We start from the raw sequence: 12,646 nt of genomic DNA on the forward strand, positions 1-12,646 counted from the left end.
CCAAGTTGGCATATATTTAAATACCTTTGGGTGTTATAATAAACCCCCTCAGAACAATCTTTTTTAATAGATGCAGAGTATTCCATTGTGTGGGGTTAAAGTGATTTCCTTGCATTCAGCCATATTCACTCTCATTTTCATAACATTGCCATGTGGCAGTATAGCCTTGTATATATCATCATCTACCAGCTTGGACAGTACTGTGGCCCTACTGTGGCCATTTGCAATTGGACATTTAGGCTGTTCATCCTTTTTTATGCTGTGGCTACTGCTATGGTAACCACTCATGCTAGAGTGCACACATGTCTTCAAGGCTTTATCCCAGGACTGCTGCTTTGTACTTCAAAATGCCTGCACTCCTAAACAGGACTACTAACAATTTCAAGAGAAACTGATTTCTCTGTCCCTGGCTCAGCTTTCTTTTTCCTAGAAGTATTTTACTCTGTGTCTGATTTTGAAACAGCATTATGAGAAAACTTGAACTTTGGAAGCAAATGGTCCTGGACTCCCCAAGTGGGTTTCTAATGTTAGGAACCTAACATGTGATTCAGCTCTTATAACCACCCAATATAGGGGAAGACTATACTTTGAAGAGAAAGAAACTAGGTTAGTTAGTCTCTAGTTCAGGGGTCTCAAACTCAATTTACCTGGGGGCCGCAGGAGACAAAGTCAGGGTGAGGCAGGGCCACATAAGGGATTTCACAAAAAAAAAGTCCTCAAACGTCATTGTTAACAGTTTTAATTATTTCTTATGAACATGAATAGAACATTGAGTGAAGATCATGAACAGTTCTTCTGAACATGGCATCTTTTGCCTATTCCTTGCTGCCAGAGACTTGACAGTGCTTTTTCTCACAAATCTGAACCACATTTGGCTTTAGAGAGGAAGCAGTTGAGACCCTCAGTATGGCTTGAAGATAGTCATCATTAAGTCTAGACCTGTACTTTGACTTATTAAAGTTCAATGTGAAGAATAACTTTTCACACAAATATGTGCTCCCAAGAAGGCACATGGTGCGCTTGAACATTCGGGAAAGCTCAGGGAAGCTGGGGGGGGGGCAATTCTCTCAAAAATTGCCCATGCGGGCCCGGAGAGATAGCACAGTGGCGTTTGCCTTGCAAGCAGCCGATCCAGGACCTAAGGTGGTTGGTTCAAATCCCGGTGTCTTATATGGTCCCCGTGCCTGCCAGGAGCTGTTTCTGAGCAGACAGCCAGGAGTAACTCCTGAGCACCGCCGGGTGTGGCCCCAAAACAAAACAAAACAAACAAACAAAAAAATTGCCCATGCGTGTCTGCTTTTCCACTAATCTCCCTGAACTTGGCTTTGAGACCAGAGTTGCATTGTAGGTCAATGAGCTCCACTTGAAGCACAGGAGGGGCATCTTGCACATCAAAGGAAAAGGGGTTCACAAAAATTTGGAAAGTGGCTCTATGCTTTTTGAAGTCTGCAAATCTATGATCAAATTCCTTCTCTAGCTTAAAAATAGCATCAACAAATTTCTCACCACTGAATGGTATGCCTGCATCCACAAGTTCCTTGCCTGCTGGGAAATGGCAAAGGTTTGTCTGAGAGAGCTGGGATTTCCATAACACAAGTTTTGTGGAGAATGCTCTCACCTTGTCATAGGCAGCACTGACAAGCTGCCCCGGGCCTTGTAACATCTTGTTTAATACATTCAGCTTATGTGTGATGTCAACAAGAAAAGCTAAGTCCATGAGCCATTTGTGATCACTCAACTCAGAAACAGCATTCCCATCCTTCTCCATGAAGGCTTTCACTTCTCTCAACTCAAAAAATCTTTTCAGGACATTTCCCCTGCTGAGCCAACGTACCTTGGTGAAATAGAGCACATCTCCATATTCTGACTCCATTTCCTCTAAAAAAAGCACAGAACCTCCTGTGCTTTAAGCCGCTGGATCTGATTTGGCTGATGCATTTCACAACAACAGACATCACATTGTCACACGGCAGGCATTTACTACAAAGGGCCTGTTGATGGGTAATGCAGTGAAGAGCAGTGGCCTTCTCTACACCCTCCTTTTCAAGTTTTTTTTTTTTTTTTTGAATAGTGCCACCAGTCCATTTTTCCTCCCTGTCATCTATGGTGCTCCATCAGTTAGTATTCCAACACACCTCTTCCATGGCAAACCTGCATTCTCAATGGCATCACACAGATGCTGAAATATCTCATTAGTGGTGGTTTGGCCATGCATTGGAATTATTGTGAGCAACTCCTCTGTCAATTCAAAATTGCAATCAACACCAGGACATAAATTGTGAGCTGCGCAGTGTCTGTTATATTTGTGCCCTCGTCAAGAGCAACTGAGTATGCATCAAAACATTTGGCTTTCTCACACAGTTTATGATAAATGTCACTTGACATGTCAGAAATACGCTCTGCCAAATCAGAAAGGCTGATTTTGCTAAACTAACCTTTCTTTTCCAGACAGATAATACTTGCAGCCTGTAACATGCATTTTTTTAAAACAAACTCTCCTTCTGTGAATGGTTTCCCTGCCTTAGCAATCATCTCACTAACCATGTAACTAGCTTCGACTGATGCAACATTCTCTTTGGTTGCTTTCTCGAAGAAAGCTTGTTGCCTCATTAGACATGCTTTAAGACTGCCAACCCGCTTGGCTCTCTCATTTCCTTGATGTTTTGCACATTCCTCAGCATGTTTAGTTGAATAATGGCGTTTCAAGTTGTATTCCTTGTGTACTGCAACTTTTTCTGAGCAAATAAGACATGTGGGGATGCCCCTGTGCTCAACAAAGAAATACTGTGTCTCCCACTTTTCCTGAAATTGTCTGTGCTCGTCATCAATCTTTCTCTTCACTGCAGGCTTTGATGAAGTCATGATGAAGGTATGACAAAATCTAATTCTGTAATAAACTTCTCTCTCTTCTCTCCGTTAGGCCTCCGATAATGCAAGGGACAGCGGAAATGACGTCTGCGCTAGGTGTAAAGAATTAGCGATTATTTGCTTACCGAATATTTGCAATAAAAAAATCGCATTAGTAAGAAAAATATTGCAAAAAACTGCATTAAACATTTGCATGGAACTGTTCGGGGTATGCGAGTGTTTAATGCGATTTTTTTCTTACTTAATGCGATTTTTATTACAGTTATTTGGTAAGCAAATAATTGCGAATACTACGATATTTGAAGGCCAGCCACGGGCCACAAAATGTTGTACAGAGGCCTTGAGTTTGAGACCCCTGCTCTAGTTAGATGATGCCTTTTGGCGAAATCTTTGCCATCTATTTGTGAGCCTTTTTTGAATGAAGAGGATAGCCATCTTGCTGAGTTGCTGCAGGATTAAATATCTGACTATATAAAGCATATGACCCATGTTCCCTAAATGGAAAATGGCCTAGTGTATTTAGTTATTTCAGGAGCACTTTTGACCATCTCAGTCATCTTAGAGTCTTAAATGGGTTCCTACAGGTAAAGTACTATATTGTTTTGAGAAGAATTCCTAATTCTATTTTACCTTTTTTTTTTCTGCTTAGGGCAATATAACATTAATGAATCTCTGGTGAAGCAATCACCGAAGGTATTAATATCTTGTTTTAAATCTAAAACTGACCGTGGATTAAAAGTTATGTCTACAGGCCCAGGACCTGGTTATTACAACCCAAATGATCACATCAAAATTCCAAAAAAGGCTCTTACCCCGTGAGTATTGAATGAGAAACTTCTTGAAAAGAATCCATACTTAGGGTTCAAGCAGCAATTCTCATGCTGTATCCGGCGTATGTTAGGAGAGGGTACCCAACTATTATTTGGCATGGCAGATGAAGCACCCTATTGGACTCTGGAAACTTTTTTGAGAAACGATGAGAGTGGAGACTTCTATGTCTCACTGCTTCCCCCAGACAAGTGTCATTTGGCATTTGTTCAAGGTTGGCTGAGAGGTTTGAAATATTCTCATTTTATGGCATTTGCACCTGTCTGTCAACAGGCTATGGGTTGCTGATTCTGTGCTGGAGGCAGTGGGGGTGTGCAGGTGAGCAGAACACCATGCATACTTTCAGCTCTGCTTCCCTGGGAATGATTCCAAAGCCAGGCAGGGAATGTGCAACAGAATGCTAGCTGTCTGTGCCCAAACATTGTGTGGCCACACACCTCCCCCAAGGAGCAGTTTTCCCAGTACAGTGGTGCTGGTGTGTCTGAGGGTGTCTGGGGGCTCACTGGCTCTTTATGATGCTTTGTGAATGAAATATCCTTGGTTAACTGTCTCATGAATTACTACATACTGAGTTACCCCTGGATGCCAGGCAGCACCTGTAGACTTATTTAAAGCTCTGAAGTTCAAGCCAGTCTCTTGAACTTGACTTCACTTTGGTCAGTGAATGGCCATCTGGACAGACACTTGTATTAACTGACTGCTTTGAAAAGTGCTCTGTGTCTCCATCATTCATGGGTGCTAAGGGGTGGGGCTTTTCCATTGACATACATGTGCACAGTTTGGGGAAATAACTTGGAAGCCAGCTGAATCCACAAAGGAGGTGTAAAATATGAATTTTTAAAATTGACATGGAAATAAGGAAGCTGAGAAAGCTATCACTTCATGGAAAAGATGAGAAGATGAAACTTGTATTTTGCTTTGGCTTATTCTCAAAAGGCACGTATGTGCTTAAGTTGAGTTGAAAGAGCATTATATCTTTGACTGTTGAAGTTTTGTACCTTGTACCGGGCTGCAACCCACTTTTCTGCACTCATCAAGTGTCTTTTGCTGGTCTTTTCGGAGTTCCAGACCCCTCATCTTTACAGATTGGCATTGGACTTCGTAGAAATTTTACCTTTTGTAATTGTAATCCTTTGAATTTGATATTACAGTTCTTTTGACTATTGTAATTAATTTTGTAATTAATTATTTTTTACAATTACAATTTTATAATTGTAATTAATATTGTAATTTTTCCATTTTAGTTTTTAATCAGTAATTGATGTTGTATTACATTAGGGTTTTGCTTTCTTGACTTTAGGTTAGTGGGTTAGATATTATTTTCTATAATTTCCTAAACGATATTTTTGTTTGTTCTCAGGGTTTTTTGCGTGGGCACATCATAGGCAAAAGTACTAGGTTTAAAAAGAGGTTCTATCTATTTTGGATGGACCCTCAAATTGTTCATTTACACAGGGAGGTTCTCTGCCTTAAACATTTTGTTTTGGTTCATGACTTAAGCTCCCATCTATAAAAAATCGGCCGTACTTGATATATTAATTTCTGACCTCATATGGACTTTTGCCTGGACTAAGGACTTGGATTAAGTTCAGATACCAATGATCATCATTGCAGTGGCCCTCCACTGTGCAGGGGGTATGTGCCTCTTCCATCAAAATAAGGGCCTAATTCCACCAACAAGTGCCAGCTCTAATATGATATCCTGAAACGAGGAAAATGGGAACAACTTGACCCAAGTGCAGGTTATCCTACCTTACCAGCTAACGACAAGACAAAACCAGAAGACTTGTCACCCTTTGGTAGGTCCAAAAGCCAAGATCGCGATTTACAGATGACTGGCTGCTAGAACCATGACCAGACTGTATACAACTTGGGACCAATAAAAAAGCCCTAGTCTAGGGTTTGAACTACTGCCTGCACAATAAACATGATCCCCAGTTCCAAAGGTCTGGCAGAGACCATTGTAATGGAATGGGGCTTCTGGAAGCACAAAGAAAGACGCTATCCTAGGTGCCATCCTAGGTTCAGTGCAAAGACCAAGATCACCAACCACAGAAGATGGATTAAAATGACACTGAGTGAACAGAACTTCTAGAACCACAAAGACTGACTTCATAAGTCCCACCCCTGGATCTGTGCAGATACTGAGATCTCTAGACACAGAGGCCTGATTGTATCACCCAGGACAGAGCAGAAGTCTTCCAAACACCACAAAAGCACCACCGGGAGAGTAAATGATCCTGAACAGAGTCTATAGTTAATCCCATGACAATATACTCCAAGGACGGAGAAACCCCATATCTCTTAGGCCAAGTGAATTCCCCAATATTTACTGTGCCAGGGCAGGAGGGAAAAACAAAACAAAACAAAACAAAAAAAGCACAAAACATTGTTTATTTTTTATATATTATTTTATCTTTATTTATTATTATTGTTATTTTTATTTACCTATCTATTTTTTGGTCAATTTCTCTGTTTGGGTGTGACTATTGAAGTTGTTGTCCCCAGTTATACTTATTTTTTCTCTTCCTTTCTGTTCTTTCTTTATGTGCTATGCCATGTTTCTTATATCAAGACCATGGCGTTTTTGTTTGTTTGTTTGTTTTTGTTTTTGTTTTTTGTGGTGCTTATCATTATTGTTGGAGTCCTCACTGGATATTTGACACTTCTTTTTGTACTGGTGGAGTGTTTCACCTTCTTTTTCTCCTTCATCTCTCAAACCGATGATGAGAGCCTCTAGAAGAATTCCACTTATTTTCGGCGTATTAGACTTTTACCCCAGTTTATTACTTTTCTCTTCTTCAAACAAAACTACGTAACTTGAACTAGCTAGTCCTGCCCCCCCAGTTAGAGGGGGAAATAAGGGAGGCACTAGGACCAAACAGGTGCAAGACTACTAAGTAGTAGGCTAGATACAGAGGGACCACATATTCTAGCAACCCTGGGGGTGAGGGAAGAGGATATGGGAGGTAGGACAAAAACGGAGGTGTAGGGAGGACAATTTGGTGATGGGAATCCCCCCTGATTTTATGTAAATATGTACCTAAAATATTATTGTCAACAATATGTAAGCCACTATGATCAAAATAAAAATTATATTAAAAAAAATAAGGGCCTAATTCACTGCCCTCAAAGATGGGCTTTCTGGTCTACCTGGACTTGAATGGAAAATGTGCTTCAGGGCCAGAGAGATAGCATGGAGATAGGCGTTTGCCTTTCATGCAGAAGGTTGGTGGTTCGCATCCCATATGGCCCACTGAGCCTGCCAGGAGCGATTTCTGAGCATAGAGCCAGGAGTAAAACTGAGTGTTGCCGGGTGTGACCCAAAAAACAAACAAACAAAAAAGAAAAAGAAAAAGAAAAAGAAAATGTGCTTCATCTCGCCTGCTACGCAGCCTTTCTAGCATCTCTTCGAAGGATCTCTGTCTATGGATTACAATTGGGCTTTCTGAGTGCCCCGGGAGCTCCCTATCGCCTACTAGATCCTTGATCATTGAATTTCAGATTCTCCATCTGCTTTTCCAAGAAGAATTTATTTGGAATTCTTCATCTTGTACGTCGTAGATCTATCATCTCTGGAGCTTGTAGTTGATTCCTTGACACATGTTTCTGGTTTTAGACACCCTGTGTTTAGGTTAGAAGTTATGTGATGCGCTTATGCAAACAGCCACTCTTTTATTATTGCTTAGTTTTTCCTTTAATAATTATAGAGATATTAATGTTTGTTTACTAAAAACAGGGGAATTGTTGTGTAGTAAACATTTCTATGGGATTATTATGTTACTGATCCTACCCTGATCGGTGATTGTGCCCTACCCTAGGGTGTGACCTGGCATTCTGCTTCCACCCTAGGGTGGTACCTGGTTCTGCTCCCACCCTAGGGTGGTACCTGATTATGATGTATGAAAGCAAGGGTCTGTGGAAGGCTGAGGCTTTTTCTCTGGAGCTGATTCTGGGGCTTTTGGCTTCAGCTTTATTGACGGAATAAAGTGGATATCTTCTGAAGCCTGACTGCCTGTTAGCTTTATACCTACCGCATTCACCTCAGAACCGCCGGCTGAACAGAGTGACAGACAGTCTGAGCTCGAGGAGAAAGACCTCATCCTCCATCCCTCCATCAGTCAACCCCATCAAAGGTTGTTCTGCAACAGTAAAGCTATACCTGCCTCGTGGTGGCAGAACCTCCCAACCCCAATCTCTCTAATCTAAGTTTTCTGTTCTTTCTGTCTCAGTGGAGGAAAGGGGAGGATAAGAATCTGTGGGGGGTTGGTCCAGGCTACTGAAATAAAGTGAATATTGTGGTGAAACAAGTCACATATGCTTTTATTTTCTTGTGCGTATAAAAGTTCAGTCTTGTCCTGTTTATTTCATGTGCAATTGAAGCACTTAAAAAAGACAATGTGGGAGCTGGAGAGATAGCTCAGCGGTAGGGGTAGCCGATCTAGGACAGACAAATCCCGGCATCCTCTGTGGTCCCCCATGCCTGCCAGGAGTGATTTCTGAGATCAGAGCTAGGAGTAACCCCTAAGTGCTGCAGGGTATGACTGAAAAAAAAGACAATGTGTGGGGTGGGGAAAGTAACTCAGCAATACAACACTTATCTTGTATATATATAAGGGCCTGGTTTTGGTCCCTAGCACTGCAAAAATTAATAAATAATTCAATAAATAAAAAGCCATATAATTTAAAAATATTTCATTGTTATGTAGGGTAACCATGACCTTCAGGAACTGTCTGAATCACCTTTTTGCTGGTGGAAGGTCTTATCTCCATATTGATGGCTACTAACCAGAGAGGTGGCTGCTGAAGGTTGGGATGACTGACAATTTCTTGACACACAATGAGGTTTTCTGGCACTGTTGGACTCTTCCTTTCATGAGAGCTTTCTCTGTAGCAAGCAATGCTGTTTGACTCATAGTAGAACTTTTAAAATTGGGACTTGTTATTTCAAAACCTGCCGTAGCTTTTATCAGGAGTAGTTCTCAGAAGAATCTACTTTCTGGGCTGCAGAGATAGTACAACAAATAAGGAGCTTGCCTTGCATGTGTCTGACCTGCATTCAGTCCCTGCTACTCTATATTGTCCCCGAGCATAGCTAGGAGTGAGCACAGAGCTAGGAGTAAGTCCTGAGCACCACTGGATATGTACCCACCCCCTCCACTCCCAATCCACTTTCTTTACTTTACCCTAAGAAGCAACCTCTCAGTCTTTCAAGTTTGCTCAGGAGATTGTAGCCATTTAACCACATCTTTATATACCACCTCTAATATTTCTCTTGCTATTTCCACATCTGCTTTCTTTATTCCATAGACGTCTTGAACTTCCAACATGTGAGGGGTTGAATCAATATCTTCCAAACCCCTGCTAATACTGACCTGTTCAGTTCTTCCCATAACTTATGAATGTCGTGGCACCTAGACTGGTAGATCCATTCCAAAATATTTTCAAATTACGTTGCTCAGATCCATGAAGGGAATAACTGTGGTACCTATAGCTTTGTAAAAATTATTTACATTTTTTTATGTTTGGGGATCGTACCCAGAAATTCTCATAGATTATTCCTGGCTTTGTAATGAGGGTCACTTTAGATGGGGCTCAGAGAACCATATTAAGTGCAATGGATTGAACCCTAGTTGACCCCATGCAAGACAAGCACCCTATCTGCTGTACTATTGCTCTAGCCCCAACATGTATTTCTTTTTGTTTGTTTGTTTGTTTGTGTTTTTTTGTGTTGTTTTTTTGGGCCACGCCCGGCTGTGCTCAGGGGTTGCTCCTGGCTATCTGCTCAGAAATAGCTCCTGGCAGGCACGGGGGACCATATGGGACACCGGGATTTGAACCAAACACCTAACCTGCATCGGCTGCTTGCAGGGCAAACACCGCTGTGCTATACCTCCGGCCCCCAACATGTATTTCTTAATCAAAAAGACAAATTTTGCTTTTGATTTTCTTTTTTATTTGTTTTGGGGCCATATTCAGCAGTGCTCAGAAGTTACTCTTGGCTCTGCACTCAGAACTCACTCCTACCAGGCTCTGGGGACTGTATGGAATGCCGGGAATCAAACCAGGGTTGGCTGCGTGCAAGGCAAATGCCTTACCTGCTGTGCAATGGCTCCAGCCCCATTGAGTTATTTCTTTTTTTTTTTGGTTTTTGGGCCACACCCTGTGACGCTCAGGGGTTACTCCTGGCTATGCGCTCAGAAGTTGCTCCTGGCTTGGGGGACCATATGGGACGCCGGGGGATCGAACCGCGGTTCGTCCAAGGCTAGCGCAGGCAAGGCAGGCACCTTACCTTTAGCGTCACCGCCCGGCCCCCCAGAGTTATTTCTTAAAACTTAGTTTTTGGGGCCAGAGAGATAGCACAGCGGCAAGGCATTTGCCTTAGATGCAGAAGGACAATGGTTTGAACCCCCACATCCCATATGGTCCCCAGAGCCTGCCAGGAGCGATTTCTGTACATAGGGTCAGGAGTAACCCCTGAGGGCTGCCGGGTGTGGCCCTCCACCCCAAAAAAAAACTTAGTCTCTGATCCAGGGGTTGTTGAATAGAAGTGTTTGAGAGAGGGACCGGAGAGATAGCATGGAGGTAAGGCTTTTGCCTTTCATGCAGAAGGACAGTGGTTCAAATCCTGGTATCCCATGTGCCTGCCAGGGGCGATTTCTGAGCATAGAGCCAGGAGTAACCCTTGAGCGCTGCCAGGTGTGACCCCCCCCAAAAAAAAAAGTGTTTGCGAGCATAAAACCAACATTAATCTTGTACATCTCCATCAGAATTCTTGGGAGATCAGGTACATTATCAATGCTCTTAATAATTTAAAAGATATCTCTTTTCCTTTGAGCAGCAGGTATAGACAGTGGGCTTAAAATAGTAAACTATGTTATAAATAGATATGCTGTTTCCAGGCTTTTTGGGAGGTCCCATGTATAGAGCATAGGCAGAGTAGATTTAGTGTATATCTTCAGAACCCTAGAATTTTCTATCATAAATAAGCATGGGCTTCAATTTAAAGTCCCTGTTGCATTAGCCCCTAACAGGAGTTGATCCATCATTCAAAGCCAAGTACTAACTTCTTCTAGCTAGGAAAGTCCTAGAAAGTGGCATCTTCCAGTATAAAGCTGTTTTGACTTCTAATGTAAGGTTGCATTAAAACTCTGTTATCTGGGGCTGGAGCGATAGCACAGTGGTAAGGCATTTGCCTTGCATGCCACAAACACAGGACAGACCCCGGTTCTAATCCTGGCATTCTATATGGTCCCCTGAGCCTGCCAAGAGCAACTTCTGAGCACAGAGCCAAGAGTAACCCCTGAGTGCCACCACGTGTGACCCAAAACTATTTAAAGAAAACAACAACTCTGTTATTTACTCTAGCCACTTTCATCAACTTCCTTAGCTAGGTCTAATGGAGAACTTGCTACAGCTTTTTTTTTTTTTTTATCAGTAACCTCTTCCAGCTTCACACTTCTCTTTGCTAGGAGAATTTTTTTTTGGGGGGGGGGTCACACCCAGCTGCACTCAGGGGTTACTCCTGGCTCTATGCTCATAAATCACCCCTGGCAGGCACAGGGAACCATATGGGACGCCGGGATTCAAACCACCGTCCTTCTGCATGAAAGGCAAACACCTTACCTCCATGCTATCTCTCTGGCCCTTTGCTAGGAGAATTTAACATTCAATATAATAGCTAGGGGGCGGAGAGATAACTCAGCAGTAGGGGGTTTGCCTTATATGCAGCTGATCCAGGATGGAATGGACAGTGGTTCAAATCACGGCATCAAGCCAGGAGCGATTTCTGAGCGAATAGCCAGGAGTAACCCCTGAGCATCACCGGGTGTTGCCCAAAAAAACAAACAACAACAACAACAACAGCAACAAAAACAATAGTATAGTTAGTTTGATTTTAAAGCCAGACAAGTAAATGTTTCTCCATATTAGCAATAAAGCTGTTTCACTTTCCTGTCTTTCAATGCTCACTGAAATGCTCACTTTTCATTTTCTTTGAGAACTTCTTTGCCTTCTCATTTTGATCAGATGACTTTGGTACACAAGTCCTGATTTGTGCCCTATCTTGCTTTGTGATGTTTTGCTCAGTAAATTTAAATCATTTGTAAAATGAGACATGAGGCTCTTCCTTTCACTTGATCAATAGAATCAATTGTAGAGTTATTAATTGATCTGATTTTTATGTTGTGTCACAGGGAATGGTGAGGAGAGGTTGGGGTCAATGGATTAGTTAGAAAAGACACCAAGGAGGCCAGTAGATAAGACACTTGCCTTGCACATGGCTGATCCAGGATCAGTCTTCAGCATCCCATATTGCCCTCCTAGCACTACTGGGAATTGTTCATTCAGGAGTAGTTCCTGAATGCAGAGCCAGGAATAACCTTGACCATCTCAGGGAAAAAGACCCACCTCAAAACACACACACACACACACACACACACACACACACACCTGACTGACTTGAAATTTGCTCTCTTTTATGGACATGGTCCCAAAGAATTATAAAAGAAGCATCAGAGATAACTGATCTCATATCCCCCAAAATAATGAAAGTTTTGAAATACCATGAAATTACCATAATGTGACCCTGAGGCCCCAGGTGAGCTAATGCTATTGAAAATATGACTCCAATAGACTTGCTTGACCCAAGCTTGTTACAGACTTCAATTTTAAAAAATAAACATTTTGTCTGAAGCACAGTACAGTCAAGTGCCATGACCTGAGGAGGCAGTATGCCTTGGACTAGGCAGGCCTTTAACAAGGTCTACATTGACCCTCACCACCCATGTGGGACTTGCTTGGAGCCTTGTGAGGTCTCATGGTTGTTTGAGGAAATAGCAGGAATCGGAAGGCTTTTCCTAGTCTCTCTGAGAGGAAAGTTACCGGGTCTTACCTGTATATGACAGCATGAGAGACTTGCTCTTACTAAGCTGTGTTATAAGAGTCTGGC

General features: G+C 42.3%; 1 protein-coding gene across 1 annotated transcript in view; it reads left to right on the forward strand.

Moving 5' to 3' along the window:
* Positions 1–3,687, forward strand: part of LOC126011750 (O(6)-methylguanine-induced apoptosis 2-like) — a 37,930-nt gene extending 34,243 nt beyond the window's left edge. The window contains 1 exon segment of the mRNA XM_049775555.1: positions 3,518–3,687. Coding sequence (XP_049631512.1) covers positions 3,518–3,687 — 170 coding nt within the window.
* The last annotated feature ends 8,959 nt before the right edge of the window (positions 3,688–12,646 follow it).

This window comes from Suncus etruscus, chromosome 6, assembly GCF_024139225.1.
Source record: "Suncus etruscus isolate mSunEtr1 chromosome 6, mSunEtr1.pri.cur, whole genome shotgun sequence".
Lineage (NCBI taxonomy): Eukaryota > Metazoa > Chordata > Mammalia > Eulipotyphla > Soricidae > Suncus > Suncus etruscus.